General features: G+C 35.6%; 1 protein-coding gene across 2 annotated transcripts in view; it reads left to right on the top strand.

The window, feature by feature from the left end:
- The window catches only part of LOC126412073 (myotubularin-related protein 13), a 251951-nt gene extending 236100 nt beyond the window's left edge, over positions 1 to 15851 (top strand). For both annotated transcript variants that reach the window (XM_050081473.1, XM_050081472.1), the window contains 3 exons: positions 1997 to 2203; positions 5492 to 5574; positions 11017 to 15851. In XM_050081473.1, coding sequence (XP_049937430.1) covers positions 1997 to 2203; positions 5492 to 5574; positions 11017 to 11109 — 383 coding nt within the window. In that variant the 3' untranslated portion in view covers positions 11110 to 15851. The remainder of the gene's footprint in view (positions 1 to 1996; positions 2204 to 5491; positions 5575 to 11016) is intronic.
- The last annotated feature ends 2471 nt before the right edge of the window (positions 15852 to 18322 follow it).

Here is an 18322-nt window from a genome sequence, read left to right as displayed (position 1 = left end):
TTGCTCAGGTTTCTGTTGTCTCTGAGAAAGATGGGGAATAGCTTAAAACTTGGAAGTCTTGTAAGAGAGGAATAGGGTACAGATCCCTGTCCCACCATCGAGATTTAGATGTTCTGTGGTTTCCGTAAGTCATTTAGACTGTCAAATATTATATTGCCTTAGATGTTGATTCCCTTCCTCATCATTGACCAAACAAAGCTTGTGCTCTGTCTTTCAGTGCTTCGGCCCTGTCGTGATGTTAATTCCTAACTTTCCTTCTCCTCTTCCCTTTTATTTGTCATCCCTGAATGCAATGCAGATATGGCTTTTATAGGTAACAAAAAAACACATGAGGTGTGTGGCATTCATATTCTGTACTGAGGGATCTCGTGCTGTGCTGAGGGATCTGGTATGTGGAATGAAGAGAGTGGATGTGCTCTTGAGATCAGCAGTTTATAACTTATTAATGCATTATAGGGCACAGCTCAGTTGACTGCAGGCTTCGTGCTTTCGTGAACCATCCCTTCTTCGTGTGTCATTGATTACTTATCTGTAAACTGACTCCTCAGTTAGGCAATGAATTTTCCAGTTGGGCAGTGAAGAATAACTTGTGATGATGAAAATGCCTGAGAGGTAATAATAAAAACAAGTAATTAGTAAAACTTTTATTGTTAGCAATTTCATAGGTTTGCCAGAAATAGTTGCTAGCTGACCTCTTTTCTGTTACCGTTGTTGTGATAGGCGTTGAAAGGGGGTGAGGGGGTTGGGGATTTCAGAAGGAAATGGGAGGCAAGTAGGAGGAGACATAATATCTCCTCTGCCTAACAGGGTTGCATTTAGCAAAAAGGATAAGCATTGGATAGTAGTTTGGATTTACCGAGAATTGTGTAGTCACTCTGTCCCCAAGAAGTACACAATACCCAGCTGAAATTAAATATGGTAACAGTGCTGGTTGTGCTCACCCACCAACCTCTACACACACACACACACACACACACACACACACAGAGAGAGAGAGAGAGAGAGAGAGAGAGAGAGAGAGAGAGTATTTCCAAGTGTTCAGATTTCTGCTGATATCAAAGAAAACACCAAGGTGGTATAATGTCATTGTAGCTGGAGATACATATAAATTTCGAAGCAAAAGGTTTCAGTGTGAAACATTTAATGGGTGTGATGGGAGCTATTGAAGATTAATTTGTATCAGGAGTCATTCCGCTTTAGAAGTGTGGTTGTACAAGAGTGATAAGTATTAATACATTTATTTGAAACACTTCTGAAAGTACATTATGGTGAATTGTTCAGGTTGAAGCACATAACACAGAGTCAATTTTTTTCCCTGCCTCCTCCCCACCCCCATCTACACAGACAACTGCTTTTTATAATATGTGTGTGTGTGTGTGTGTGAAGCTAGTGTTGTCCTTGTGCTGTTGAGTGTGTGTGTGTGTGTGTGTGTGTGTGTGTGTGTGTGTGTCACACATCAATCAGCTTCAAGTGAATGGCTGCTTTTCCTTATTTTTGTTTATTGTTACTATATCCTGGTATTTCTGTTACTGTAACAACCAATCATTTTGTTAGACAAAGAAATTATATTTTGAGTAAGAGTGCTTTATTAATTCATGGTATTTGCATTTCATTACTTTTTACCTCTGGTTCAGTGACCTTATTTGAGTTGTCTATCATTTTCCTAAATTTTCAGCTTTCTTGGTCTTTCAGTTGAGTTTATGAATGTTCAACTTGTTTCCAAGATTCCCTCTCTGCTCTAGGTATCCTCATTTTACTACTCATGTCAAATGAAATCTTATCTGGGCAAATCCATTGATTTATCCTTTTAATTTGTAAGATTATTTTTTGAATAATTCTTAAGGATGAATTTCCCCATTACACCTTTGCTCTGTCCACTAATTTAACATTCCTTGCATTCAATTCAGACAGTCACCAAAAGAGAACAGAAATTAGTTTATCTTTTTTTAATGAGTGTATCCTTTTATGCAAAATGTTGTCACGTTTCAATTTCCAGGTGTAACCACTATTCAGACATCAAGTCAGCAGTACTACGAGCAGTTCTCCTCCAATGTAGCAGAAAATCGAACACATGAGGGATACTTGTATAAACGTGGTGCTCTGTTAAAAGGATGGAAACAGCGTTGGTTTGTTTTAGATTCAATTAAGCACCAACTGCGTTATTATGATGCTATGGAGGATTCACACTGCAAGGGTTATATTGGTAAGATAATTGTGCTGATTTTTCTGTCCCTATTTAACATCAGATACAGTCCCTTTTGTTCAATATGCAACTTGTCAAGTAGAGAAGCAGCAGTGTTTATCCAGTTTTTGATTTTTAGTCCCATAAGATTAGACAGGGTTTTCGTCCTGTGTAGAAATAAATGAAACATTAATCTGACATTTTCAGCTCCTTTTGTACTAAATTGCAACAGCTGTGCCCATCATATTGGCCATGTATCTTACTGGCAACTTCTGTAGGGAATGGTGTGCGTTACATATTCTTACAGTAAGTTAAGAATTGTGGTTGCAAGCTTATGCTTCCTCATTTGAACTCTTAAAAATGCTGACTTGTTGAAACACATTGGTATGAAACTTGCCCTTTACTTCTAACTCGAAAGTTGTGAATGATTATAGGATATGAGAAATTCATCCATAAAGCACTTTTGTCACTTTTTGATATAGCTATATATGTGGATCACCCATGGCCCCAAAAAGGGTTGTTGTTGAAAATGGAATGTGTTAGGATGTGCAGGATAATGAATTGTAGATTGACTGTAAACCACATTAAAGAGAGCTTTGTAATTTATAGTTCGGACATATGGCTCAGATGGATAGAGCGTCTGCCATGTAAGCAGGAGATCCCGGATTCGAGTCCTGGTCGGGGCACACATTTTCATCTGTCCCCATTGACGTATGTCAATGCCTGTAAGCAGCTAAGGGTGTGCATTTCATTGTAATTTCAGTCTACATCTTATTATTCATGTGTACACATTTGCAGTCCTCTACCACTAGAGGGGTCCAAATTTTAACTTGTAACATGGTGGTGTCTAATATAATTATGACGGCACATGAGAAATAGCATGCTGTAATCAAATTTAGAATTTGAAGAGTTTGTCCCCACATGGAGCACCCTATCCTTCAGTACGACAATACCAGACCATACATGAGTGCTGCAACAATCCGATACCTTGGGTTCACTCTCATTGACCATCCTCCTTACAGTCCCAGTTTGGCTCCATCTGATTTTCAGTTGTTTCCAAAAGTTGAAGAACACCTTCGAGGACTTCACTTTGATAGTGATGGTAGCAGTGCAAGCAGAGGTGAGGTTGTGGCTCCATCAACAAAGTCAAACATTCTACAGTGACGGTATCAAAAACTGGTCTCTTGTTGGGAGACTGTGTTGAGAAATAAATATGTAGACATGAGGAATAAAGATGTAGAATGTTAATAAAGATTGTTTCATTCAAAAATCTTTAAGAAATTTCACATAAAAAATTTGGAGGTATTACTTTTTAGCATGCCCTCGTATGAACAACAAATAATTGGGGAAGTTGGATGTAGGTGCTACTGTGAGGTGATTGGTGGATTGCATCAAACTGGCCAGAAGACCAATGACAAAAGAAATAAAAGAATCAGTTTGCCTATCGTTGGCCAACTTATTTTATTACATTGATTTGAAGTAGTCAAGGAATTTGTATGTAACAGATAATAAAATTAACTACAGCAAGAAACTGAAATCATGTCTGCATGACAACTCCTTCTGCTCCAGTGAAGAATTCTATGTGTGTGTGTGTGTGTGTGTGTGTGTGAGAGAGAGAGAGAGAGAGAGAGAGAGAGAGAGAGAGAGAGATTGAACACAGTTAACTATAAATCAATGTATACTATAATGGTAAAACTGACTTGTTCCACTTCATGACTAGAGGTCACCATTGTGATCCATGAAACATGCAAATAACCCATGAAAATGTATTAATAGAGATTGTGTTCACTTCTGTGACAGAACAGTGCTAATAGTACCATCACTGACATTAGAAACTGAACCACTCAATATGTTTCCGTGTAGCAGAGTGCCTGCTTTACGTGCTGCTAAGGATGTAGCTGCTGCTGTTACACATTATCATTTCACCACCATGCTAAATGGCAGAGTCCCACTAGATCAATTCAGGAATAAATTTCCTGTTTCATTAAACATGTTACATGCTTGTTTGTGAAGATCTGGTGAGCAACTCTTAACGTGTATGAAACTGAATTATGAATGTGCCATTGATGTTCTGCTCGACATTCTGTAGCTGTGTGTGTAGATGATACAATAAGCTGCTGCTTCACTCCTAAAGAATATAATGAAGTTCGAGAATTCTGAGGTCCATTCAGAAAATCAGTCTACACATTGTCTGTCAGTGATCTTGTCTGTTTTACTAGGTGTAGTCCCATAAATTGGGAGAAGCATTAAAGGTAGATAACTTAGTAATAATTGAGCAAATGTGCATTTTTTAGTATCTCTTTCATGGAAAAATTTCCTTAAGCAGGCATTCTTCAGATGTTGAATCTCTGAACCTAAGTTTGCCTCTCCAGAAATTGTTATAGCTCTGTGTAGCAATGTTTTTAAAACTGCTTTCATCGTACACAGAATGGCCAAGTCACCAATCTGGTGCATTTAAAGTGTATAAAAACGGCAGATTTCATTCTCCTTTTTCGTCAGCTGCGAACCTCGTTTGATGATACATGTTATTCATATGATCAGTAGCTGCTAATCAGTCAAGATGCCATGTGGCCAGTATGTGAATTTGTCAACACAATGAAAGACAGAAGGCAGATAAGTGGAGTCATATTTAAATGAAGAGAGTGATTTTCTGTTACAAAAAAGAGAAAAACCTATGATAAAATTTACTGATTACATGTAGCTAATTTTGTGTTTAGAACTTTGTTTTGTTGAGGTTGCTCTCACTAACATTAATGTAACAAATTCGAAATTTGTAGTAATTTGTGACAAAGGTAATACACAGGGTGGTCAGAAACAGTCTGAAAAGCTTGTAAGGGTGTTGGAGGGTAGGCTGTGCTGACAAATAATTGTTAAGAAAAAAATTCAGTATGTTGTGCCATTTCCAAGTTATTTGGCATTGTATCTGAGATAAATCTCGCAACACGTCAGTAAGCTACATCACATTGTGTGGTATCACATATATATTCTTGAAAACAGGAAAATTGTGGGTACAGTATTGGATTTTGGAAGGGATTATATTTTAAGGCTGAAACAACATAAAATTTTGATTACTAATAATGTCCTAAATAGTAAGTTTTGAGAATGAGGGATTTCAGTTAAGCTATGTCAGTCTTCCAACAAACAAGCTCTGGTGGGGTTAAATTTCGACGAGCACAAAAGAAAAACTGGAAGTCTGCTTATAAATAGTAATTTTTTATGTATAATAATGTCTAAAATATAAGAACTTATTTGTGATGCTAATGTTGATTATAGTTCTGTTCTTAATCTTTTTACTCATATTTGTTATAGACTTGGCAGAAGTTGTCTCAGTAACACCTGCAGCTCCTACTCCTGGTCCGCCCAAGAAGACTGATGACAAATCATTTTTTGATGTGAGTTAATTGACATGAAGGTCCTTTTATTTTTTAGTTGAAAATATTTGTTCTAAATTCTACCATTATTTGCTGCTTATCCACTTCTTAATGCTGCACAATTTAAAATAAGTATTAGGTAGTGTCTAAGTTTGTAGCATTTTTTCCATAAGTTTAATGAACATAACATACACAAATAACACAGAGTTTAGTTGTCAGTAATATATTCTTCACTATTTGCAACAATCTGCCAGTGCTTGGGTAACTTTTTGATTCTGGAACTGTAGAAATCCCATAATTTTGATATGAAGAACTCATCGAGCCATTTTGAAGTGCATCTTCATCGGAAAGAAAGTTCCATGAAGATTGTTTGATAAAGAGCGGAGAAGATTGAAAATCTGAGGGTGTAAAACCAGGTGGTAAGGTGGGAGTGGAATGGCTTCCCAACCGAAATCCTTTATATTGGTCTTTATTAGTCTGGCAGAATACAGGCGAGCATTATTGTAGAGTAGCTTCACTTCACGCAGTCTTCCTAGTCTTTGTTCTTGAATTGCGTCTACAAGACGTCTCAGTTGCTGACAATAAATGCAAGCAGTTATTTGTTTTGTAAATAAAACTGCCTTTTCTTGCTGCCACTTAATTTATTTATCCCAGATGCATTTCATCTTTTTCTTATTCTAAGACATCATCAGTAGGATATATAATGATACAGTTTTGTTAGTTTTAGATTATTAAACAGTTCACGTTGCAATTTTTTATGTCAAAAAAGTAATTACTTACGATTTGCTGATCTTCGTTTCCTCTCATTTGGTCTGGAGGTCGCACTACCACTTTATTACTGACATATAACCACAACTTTGCATTCTGACTTCCTTCACAGTGTTCACCATGTTTCTCTTTCTTTTCGTGGTGTACTGTTGTTCTTTTGCCACTCGATATAACTATTTCATTGCACACTGCTTTTCACAATGTAAATATTGCAACTCCATTACGCGTTTCCTCCTCTTTGGCGTGTTTACCTACTTGTTGCTATCTTAATGACGTATATGTTCAAGACTTACTTCTATTCATGCTGTTTATCCCTTGTGTGTGTGTGTGTGTGTGTGTGTGTGTGTGTGTGAGAGAGAGAGAGAGAGAGAGAGAGAGAGAGAGAGAGAGAGAGAGAGAGAGCTGAGGACCATTCCAGGCAATTCCATTCGGTCTCTTCCAGAAATTCAGAAGACTTCATCTGAACATCCATAAAACCATACAACACATAAAATTCAACAACATATGCAAATGTAACAATCTTGTACCTAAATATATCAATGTAAAGATTAAAAACAGTTCACCCAGCGCCCAAAAAGAAATGCAGCCTGCTCAAAAAATGTGGTTAAAATATGAAATTAAATCCCTGTACTCTAAATAACAAGAGCTAAATTACGTGTTGTATAAGACACTTTCACAACTCGCACACACAATTAATAATATGACAGTTTTCTCCCATCTGGTCAACAAGGTCGCAAAGCACACAAAAGCTGCTATACAAAGAATGATAACAGTTCATGGAAGAAAGATCAACCAACTCAAAAAACTCCAGTCACAACACAATACCTTTACACACAGCCAAGAAAAACACACACACACACACACACACACACACACACACACACACACACACACACACACACACAAATTCTACCCAAGATTAGTGAACCTTACTGACACGCAGCTAAACAGTAAAGAAAGACAGCTGTTGGAGAAAGGATTAAAATACAATGTAAATTCAGAAATAGATGAAGATTACTTAGAAAATTTAATTATAGGAACAGAAAGTGTTTTGTCAAAGGAGGATAGGAATGAAAAAAGCAGTGTCAACATTGGACTAACTAGAAAACTAGTAAAAAAAATCCAGAATATAATAACCAGTTTAAAAACACAACACAAAAACACAGAATCTGCAACACTCAGAAAACTTAGGAGAAAACTTCAAAATTAAAATGTTATCATTTCAAAAGCAGATAAGGGGAACACAGTAGTACTGACAGACGAAGAACCATACATTGAAAAAACACAAGAATTGGTCTCACAAAATAACATTACAAAATTAAAATTGGACCCAACAGACAGATTCCACACAAAAGTACAAAAACTCTCTGAAAAATATTGACATCGTACTGGATAACACAGAGAAAAGAAAGTTGACTCAGATCAATCCCACTGCACCTGTCCTCTGAAGCCAACCAAAAATCCACAAACCAAATCTTCCTGTTAGGCCAATACTGGATTTCAGAAAATCCCCCACTTAATAGATTGCAGGATACGTGCTAAAATTACTGTCTGAAAATTTCAAAGTACAAGAAGACATAACCATTAAAAACACTACACAGCTAATACAACAAATAAGATATAAAAATCACAGACACAGCAACACTCCTCTCATTTGATGTAGAGAGCATGTTTTCCAACATACCAGTACCAGAAACAATAGAAATCATAGATCAGAACCAAAAAACTTAGTCAACTCCCTGATAAACATATTAATGAAATACACACATTAATAAAGCTCATAACAGAACAAAATTACTTCCAATTCAGTAATGAATTTTATTTATAAGAAGATGGATTACCAATGAGATCCCCAGTTTCAGGAACCCTAGCAAATATTTTTGTAAACCACATTGAACAGATCATTTTCAAAAAAAAACAGTAGCAGAAGAATACGACATATTATACTGGTTCAGGGATAGGGACGACATCCTTTGCTTAGTAGATGAACCACAAACAAAAATTGAAAAACTGCATACAGACATCAAAAAAATACATAAAAATATTAAATTCACAATTGGAAGAGAACAGAGTAACCAAATTAACTTTCTGGATATAACAATCAAAAACCAAAGCAATAAGCGTATGTTTGAAACTTACCATAAACCAACAGCAACAGATACTATCAACACATGCTGCATAGACTCAACATAGTTCCACTCACCAAAGAAAGCTACTAAAAAGAACTGGACATAATAATGTGGATAGCACAAAATAATGGCTACAATAATAACATAGTCACAAAGCTAAACAACAAAATTAAAAGTAAAATAAAAGCAGATAGCACCAAACCACAGACAACAACACAACAGAACCAAACACAAACATGCAATCCTATAACAACTTCGCACGATAATCAGAAAAAGATGAGAGAGAACACAAGATGGTATATAAGCACAAACTCACCCATAAAATCACCAACATTTTCAAAAGACAGGGAATAAACATAGCATACACAACAGACAATTCTGTACAAAAATACACCCCAAAATCGACAAAAAACAGGGACATATACCAGAAAGCACAGTGTAACACTTGTGAAGGCAGATACAAAGGACAAACAGAACATTTGATATCAGATACAAAGAATACATGAGAGCCTAGAAGTCTGGGACAAACCACTCCACATTTGCAGAACACCTAAGAGAACATGATCACAAACCAACCACTAGAGAAGATGACATGAAAATAATTAGAATGAACAATAAAAAACACCTCCTGACCCTACAAAAAAATCACCACATACAGAAAACCAAAGTAGAAAGGAAAACCCTGTTGAATGATCAAGTACACATGCCAAGCAATTTATTATTTACACTTATAAATAAAATAATAGAATAATGCACCCAAAGAGGATTAATATAATAATACTATTTAATATAGTAATAATAATACCACTCAATATATTTTCACTCACTTATCCATGAACCCTTCCACGGAATATTAAAATGAGAAATCAAATCAGCTGTCACCAAAACTTTCAACCACTCATTAACAGCTAGTACAGCATCATACAATTCAAACCACCAACCCCCCCCCCCCCCCCCCAAAAAAAAACCCCTCATTCTCTCTCTCTCTCTCACACACACACACACACACAAGGTATAAACGTCATGAGTAGAAGTAAGTTCAAATGGCTCTAAGCACTATGGGACTTAACATCTGTGATCATCAGTCCCCTAGAACTTAGAACTACTTAAACCTAACTAACCTAAGGACATCACACACATCCATGCCCGTGGCAGAATTTGAACCTGCGACCGTAGCAGTTGCGCGGTTCCGGACTGAGCGCCTAGAAATAGAAGTAAGTCTTGTTAGCTTGCAACAAGTAGGTAAACATGCCAAAGAGAAGCAAACATGTAATGGAATTGCAATAATTACATTGTTAAAAGCAGTGTGTGACAAAATAGTTATATTGAGTGGCAAAAGAACAATGATACACCACAAAAAGAAAGAGAAACATGGTGAACAGTGTGAAGGAGGTCAGAATGTAAAGTCGTGCTTATATGTCAGTAATAAAGTGGTAGTGCGACCTCCAGACCAGTTGGGAGGAAACAAAGGCCAGCAAATTGTAAGCCATTAATTTTTGGCATAAAAAATCATGACATGAACTGTTTAATAATCTAATACTAACAAAACTGTATCATTATAGATCCCACTGATGATGCCTTAGAAAACATAAAAGGCGAAACGCTTCTGGGATAAATAAAGTGGCAGCAGGAAAAGACGGTTTTATTTACAAAACAAGTATTTCTATGATTGCTGCGGAGGATGGCCATGCAAACAAACTTGTACGCAGTTACAGTTACACCTCGGGGAAGCCGTTCATAGTGCACCACACTGTCGCTGTTCTATCGGATGCATAACATTATCTTTTGTGGATGCGCACAGTTCTTTATATGGGGAGTTGCTGCTTTGTTTGGGCTCAGCCATTCTTTTCTTTTCCTTACATTAGCATAAAGAGACCATACAGGATAGGAATGGTTGATATTGTTCATGAACCAATTGATGCCGAACACGCAGACATGGACATATGGCCACCCACGGATTTTGTGATTTTGATTAGAGCATGCGGTATCCATACGCCTGATTTTTGAACCTTCCCTATTGCATGCAAATGTTACATGATGGTGGATTTATCACAGTTCATAATACTTGCCAGTTATTGAGTACACTGATGTGGATCATTGTGGATTAATGCGTGTCAATGATGTTCATCAAACTCTGAAGGTCTTCCTGAACACGGATAGTCACTAATGTCAAAATGATCCTCCTTAAAATGAGAGAACCATTTTCTTGCCATGCTCTGTCCAGTGGCACTATCCCCACACACAGCACAAATGTCTCAGCCTGCCTTCACTGCTGTCACTCATCCATTGAACTCAAAAAGAAGAGTATGTCAGAAATATTCTGATTTTTCCTCTTGGCTTTTCATTTACTAGTGCCAGCAGCTCCACTCACTGTCTCCAAATGACAAAACAACAATATTTAAACTCAAATAGCAACAGTTGACTACAAATAAAAATGACAATCGGTAAATAAACCCATAGAAACTGGAATACCAATATGCAAAACAAAAATGATACAAACTTGTGCACCAACCTAATTGTGTATCTAAAATAATTGTATCTGAATTTTAAATCTCTTCCTTTTCAGTTGAGAACCAACCGAAGGACATACAATTTTTGTGCAAGTGATGCAGCTACAGCACAAGAATGGATTGAAAAAATTCAGGCCTGCCTTCAGTGAAACTCGAGCAAATCTCACTAAACTTAACATTTGCTGTGATTTAAATTGATATTACTGTTCTGTTTTGCTTTTCTCAGAGCTTACGTTCTCGTGTGAGCTTACTTGTGCTCATTTTTGTATATTTGATGTATTATACTGTGAATAATGGCATAATTTTTCAGAAAACTTCATAAAATCCTAAAGATAATTGCATACTGTTTATTGTTAGAATTATGTTCAGCACTGAAATACAGTTTTCTGCCGATAATTAGGATGAACAAACTTTGTGTAGTGCACAATATGTGTAAGAGCTCTAAATGCATGCAGAAACAATATTCAAGTAATGTATAACATTGTGTTGTGACATTGTGATTTTATTTGTTTTTCGAAAGCAAAAAGTTAGTTGCTAAAAGTGTGTGTATATCTTGAACCAGTTGTAGCTGCTTTTGACAAAAGAAATAGTGGGGGACCATAAATGAAGAATTCTGTTTGTCAGATTTTAGATTTTTTTAAAGTATTTGTACATACGAAGTATGTTTTGTGATAGCTTGAAATCCAGCAGGAATGCTTATTAGAATTTTAAAATAAGAAAATAATGTTTATTGATAGTTGAAGCAAACTTGTTTATTTTACAGAGTATGCAGTTGTGAAGAGTGAATTTACAGTTGTGTTTCTTACATTTAAGTAGCATTGTATAGGAAAGAAGTTGAATTCAACTGCCAAAAGTGTGTGTGTGTGTGTGTGTGTGTGTGTGTGTGTGTGTGTGTGTGAGACCATGCGCATATCAGATATCTGTGAAATAAAAGCTGCGTGTCTACTGGCAGTGGATAGCAATGTCGTGATTATTGTACTGTAGATAACTGTGCACAAAGTATAGTTTTTACCTGAAACTAATTCCTGTAAACAATCAGTGGCAGTTTAGGAAAGGTCTAGTGAATGCCACATAGAGACCCTCAGTAGACTCTAGAGTTTACAGTGAATATGACTAAAGTGTTGTGTGTGACTCCTTGTGAGTTATTGAATGCTTCCTCTTTTGCTCTGAAGAGCATTTTAAAAAAAGACTGCCTTTACTCAGCAGTGGTGGAGATTGTTAAAAATTATATTAGCTCTGCTAGTATTAGGTATCTGGATCAGTCAGTGGTCTTTTCATCTATTTTCTTTGATACGTTTAGAGATGGGTGTTTTTTTTTAAACTAGTTCCCTATGTTGTGTTAGAGCAAAGGCCGGAATATATTTGACAAATAGGGCTGTTGTCAAAAAGTCCTGCATTTCTCCCACCTCTTTTCAGTATTGAACACTTTTCTTTCCACTTAACAATTGCCTGTGGTAATGAGGCATATTTTACTTATGAGAATCTCATAAGAGGCACTATTTCTAAAATTGTTATATTTATTTTCCATGATAATATTTATAAAAGTTGTATTTCTAATGCTTGTTATTGTTTTGTTATCTATGCAAAATGCACGATTGTGATTGTTCTGACATAAAATTGACGTTTCTCTGTACACATTTTGCAATATTTGTTTAATTATCTGTCATTGTGATAGTGGTGATAATGTAACTCATAAAATAGTGTGCTGATGTTTCAATACAACCCCTTATAAAGACATACTCCGGCCATTTTTGGATAATTACAAAATATGTTGAAAAATCATTTAAATTAACATTTTGTATTGCTACCGTTTTGTAGCGTCAACTGTTATGTGCATTGTGTCAAATAATTCAACTGCAGAATATGAAACCTATCACTTGTTTTCGTGGTTTCACACTATCTGTTACAAATACCATTTATTATTTGTTTGACACCAACTGCTTCTGTTTTCCATTATTTATAGATGCTTAGCATGTGCTAATATTTAACTTGCAGAGTTAACGATCTCCAGGTATGTGGTTAAAGTGAGAATGATTGACTGATAAATATTTTTCAACTTGTAAATTGGTCCTTAGTGCAATTAAACATTTTAAGTACCTCATATTGTAAATTGCCAGTGATATTGCTGTTTACATCATATGAAATGTTCATTATGGAGCACATCACTGATATCTTCCTAAAGAGTTGGGGGAAGGGGGACATAATCATTGTTAATGTAAACTGATGGTACAAAACTACCTTAATTTTCAGTGAATTGTGAACATAATTGGCTCATATATTGTTTTATTGTTGTAGCATAAAACATTTAACAAAAGTTGCATTGTCTATGTGAGACTGCTTGAGTAGTGCTTATGCAGCTTGTTAATGGCTGTCTGTTATCGTAATATTCATACTAAAACTCTAAATAATCACATTTATTTTCACATTTTCTGCACTCGGACATGGTAATCCTTATTTGACTTTACAATTTTCTTCCACATATTAAAATGCATAAAGTTCCTATGTATTATTGTATTGCTACTTGATTCCCCTTGTTCCGTTTCAGTTTTTTAAATATACGACAGCACTAAAATGTATTAAGTATTATGTTTTGATATGGGTAACAATATTTATGAATGCAAGAATTCAATTGAAATTGTGAAAATGTTAATGCTTGATGTTATATGAGAACAGTTTATGTAATATTTACTGCCAGAAAGTGTGATGAAAGGAGGGGCCAATTTCAGTTTCATGGCTGCTGGAGCAAATACATCTATCTCTCTCTCTCTCTCTCTCTCTCTCTCTCTCTCTCTCTCTCTCTCTCTCCTCCCCCCCCTCCCTCTCCCCTCCATCCCTCCCCCTCTTCTCCAACATTTTTTATCATTCAACATTGTACCTGTAACTCAAATATTTTATATTATAGTTGAGACAGAAAACAAGAATAGTGGCTTCTGTACCCTTTCTTAAGGGAAAAACCTATTTTATTGTTCACATAAATTGGTTGTAGAATACAATTGTTCTTTAGCCTCTGAAAAGAGGGTACCACTTTATTCACTTAGGTACAGCTTAAAAGTTAGTACTGAGCTCAAAGTGAACACATGTGAATTTTGTGGTGCATTTTTATATTCAGGGATAGGAATTTCTTACAGTGAACAATATTTGTTTGTTCGTTACTACTGCGATAAGAAACAGGAAAGTTTCCTATATTTTTAAAGAGTTTTCTGCTCTTATAGCACTGTAGTCAATTTTATTTGTAAATACAGAGTAGCATTTTACAACTACATTTGAAAATGAAAATGCACATACTAACCCCATTAAGTGCATTAAAGTGAGAAAGGTAGAAGTATTGTGTCTGTAAATCTGTTTACCCTTCGTTGGCATTCTTCTCATAGCTTTGTAGTGTTCTTCTGCAATGCTGCATGGTGTTTCACATCATGGTGCATCTGATGATCATTGCATTTCTCTACCATGTTGCTCATCATCATATTCATAGAGTATTAATGAGGCAAATTATTCAGTGGGTGTGAAATATCTTCCTTCTCGAAACTCAATCCCACTGTTTCCTAGTCAGTAACAACTAAAACTGGCCCTCAGTCCTCTTTTCAAGCCATAAATTTGATAATTTACCTTTGCAGGAAGGGGTCCTTTTCAATTTTAATTCTCTTACAGGCAAACTGAATAACTATTAAAGAATTATTTGATAATTATGGTATATTTATGTTGTTACGCATTGTAAACATTATATTGAGAATGAAACACATTGTGTGACCATTTTGTGTAATAAGTAAGGGTTTCAGAGAGATTGAATGGGGGGAGGGGGGACACAAGACACATGTAAAAGATGATCCAGTTTCTAAAAAAATATAATACGTATTCATGTTGATTGAAGACATGGTGAAAATTCTCCATGAAAACATCCTTAATGTTTTAATGTCTGCTCTCTCTCTCTCTCTCTCTCTCTCTCTCTCTCTCTCTCTCTCTCTCTCTCTCTCTCTCTCTGTCTCTGTCTCTCTCTGCATCACACTCAAAGAGGAAATTATAAGACAAAGCAATATCTACTTTCTTTCTTTTTGGACAGTGTTTGTGTGCAGAAAATAATTTAAAACGGATGTCAGAGTTCAAATAAGAATGTAATCTATTTCTGTTGTCTGAGTACTATATGCATGCTCTAATAAGAATAGAAATTGTTACAATATTGAAGAAACTTTATTGTTTTAATACCATTGTAATGTAGTTGTTGTCATTTTGTTGTGAGGGTATTGCCACATTTTATGATTGTAGCTTGAGATGCAACTATCTGAACCAGCTGGCCACAGCATATTGGATTCATTCATGAAGTGATGGATGAGCAGACAGCAGTTGGATGAGAATATGTAGCAGTTCTCTTGACAAAGTGTAGTTTTATCTTTTGTTAATCATATATGAAGCATAAAATTCATTTTAAATATTTTTGTACTAATGTGATAATTTTATAGGTTCCTGATGACCATATGCAAATAATGTTTTAAACTGATTATTTGATCGAATTTCTGTTTTCTTTTCTAAGAAACAGTTTTAGTATCAGACCCGGTGTATTAATTTGCAATGGCACACAATAATGAAACTATTTGAGATATATCAGCTTAAGACAGAAAAAATCTCAGACATTTCTTGAAGTTTTCAGCATATTCTTCACAAAAGAAATTTGATCATATAATTTTTTGCAAGATTTTTAAAATTGTTTTAGCTTTTTATATACACAGTTATATTTGTACAGCCAATTTAATTATAGTTACCCTTAAGGGGTAAAAACTGCCAAAGGATACAGTGCCCATTTGTAAATCAATGTGAGTTGCACCAATGTTTTAGTTCTATTGAAATATATATATATATATGTTGTTGAAATTCCTGTAAATAAAACATTTAAGATAAACTATTTGTACTTCTTAAGCATAATTTAACTTCTCATATGATTCCTGTCAGGAATTGAATCTTTTTTAACTTCTGTGAGATACCCAGAGCCCTAGAAAACTTTTTTCATACGTCTGTTTTGATCCACACCCAATTATTAAAAGTAACTTCCGATCATAATAGTACTACCCGTGTCACCTGCTTGCCGATAAGTATTCATTGGACAGCTTTCTGCACTCACCAAAGTGGGACAATGCAATGGATACAGGTGAACTGTCTGCTGTGGAATGTCTAGTACACACTATCTGATAATGTTATATAGTAGGGCTGAGCACAAAAGTTGCCCACCTGGCAGCTGAGTTACGCCAGTCAACATGAGAGTGCAATGTGTGGGCAGCATGTCTTCAGAGAAAGGTACCCCGCTGACTGCAGCTGTTGCAAGTGGAAAACATGTATCAATTTCAGCTCATAACCTTCATCCACTCACTTTTGAAAGACTTAATACATGTTTAATATTATGTCTACAGACAAGCTCACACAAAGTAATAATAAAAAAACACATCCTATTTATTAGGCATATATTAACATATTTAATTTATTTTTAAATAATTCCATTCCACCTTGAATAGGTATGTGGAAATGGATATGGATTAATAATTGCTTGAATAATTGGAAAATATGATTGGAAAGAATAGTTGAGAAAATTTTGAAGGTAATTTATGAATCTGTGCACGATTTGGGTGAACTTTAATTGATACCAATATCAACAGACCTTGAATATAATTACGTTCAAGGTCAATAAACATAATTTGCATTACGTACTGCTGCTTCCAGTAGTGTGCAGTACCAAATAATCACCGCAACCATTGAAATTGTCAATCTGTCTAAAAGTTCTTAAATGTATGAAGCACAATATTTTTAGTATAAGTAAACAAAGTTCAATAGGTGCCTATCAATTCTTAGTCATTACCTTCACATTAATTCCATTGTGTTTAGTCTTGAGTGTGACAATGTCGATGCAGGATCGCTCCTCCTGATACGTCGTTAATTATTCTTGTCAACACCAAACCTCTTGATGCAGGATCTCGGCGGTGAGTGAAATGATTCACAGATAGGAATTGAAATTATAACCGTGTGAATAAGTATTCATTTTATAACAACTTTTCATAATACTTTTAATGAACGGTTAAAATACACATTTTTAACAATGCTGGTACACTAACATTTCTCGAAACAAAAGGGCTGAACTACATGAATTAATAATTGAAGAGCGTGTTTCTTACTTTTTCATACGGATATTTAATGATGTATCAAAACATTATCCTTGCCACATAACAACTCTTTAATTTACTTTTGGCAGTGTCTCTGGTTTATAGCTCATTTAGTTTACATGTAGCTTATATATAAGAAAAAGAAATAATATGATTCAATACAATTGCCCCCCACTGTGCACTGATGTCATATGGAGTTTGCACAGTGCCAAAGCTTATATCCCTTTTTGTGGTTTCATAGTCCTGACCAGTATGGACATAGTTTTTATTTTCGGCCATTGGAGTTGTCCTGAATGGTTATCAATTTATATGGGCATGTTAGCTTCTGTTAACACTTATAAGGTTTCACTCCTAACAAAGTGCATTCTGTAATCGCATAGTCAGCATCTGCACAGTGTTTAGCTTTCAAAGTATGTGTGCGCAGCCCAACGTCCATTATCGTCACTATTCACTCTCACATGTCCAGTGTGAGGCCAGTGTGTCCATGTTGTGCATTTACAGTTGCTTTCAGTGCACAAATTTGTGAAGCTCCTGTTCAGTGGTGTGATCCTTTGTGAAATCTTCAGTGCGGTGATAACTGGTTTCCATACAAGCAGCATGAGGAATGTACTTCAACTCGTCGCTCTCAGTTATTCGGTGGGGAGACCAGCCGTACATCCGACATCCGTCGACAAGTAAGTTCCTTGCTTGTTTTATGACGTTGTCGAGCATAGAAAAATTAATGTTTCAGGAAGTATTGGCATTTTTAGTTTACCACGTGCACACCCACGTTTTGTTTTTAACACATGTACACTTAACACTTCGCAGCCATTTTCATATGTTTTTCACCGTCTTACACAGTTGCATTACATAAAGTTTCTGCAGTGTCCTTTCCACATACTGTACACATATCATAATAGAATTCAAATACAATTACAAAATACATTTGCTGACATGCCATTATCATCACTCATATACATTATAGTCTGTAACATTTTCTCTCCCATTTTTATATACAGAGTCATTACTTGTCATTTGGTTTTAGTACATTTTGTCAGATTTCATTTTTGTTACATTATTTGATTCCAATTATATGAGTACACTCTCGTTTGGTTATACGTGCTTCCTATAACATTCATACAATAACAGATTCTGTTTTCATTTATGGTATATATTGACGTACATTTGATTTCAATTTACAGTGACTTCTTGTTGGAGCATATTTATCAATTCAAAAAAATCG

The sequence above is a fragment of the Schistocerca serialis genome, chromosome 7 (assembly GCF_023864345.2).
Source record: "Schistocerca serialis cubense isolate TAMUIC-IGC-003099 chromosome 7, iqSchSeri2.2, whole genome shotgun sequence".
NCBI lineage: Eukaryota > Metazoa > Arthropoda > Insecta > Orthoptera > Acrididae > Schistocerca > Schistocerca serialis.
The sequence above is the reverse complement of the archived record's forward strand: the minus strand, read 5'-3'. Positions and strand labels throughout refer to the sequence as shown.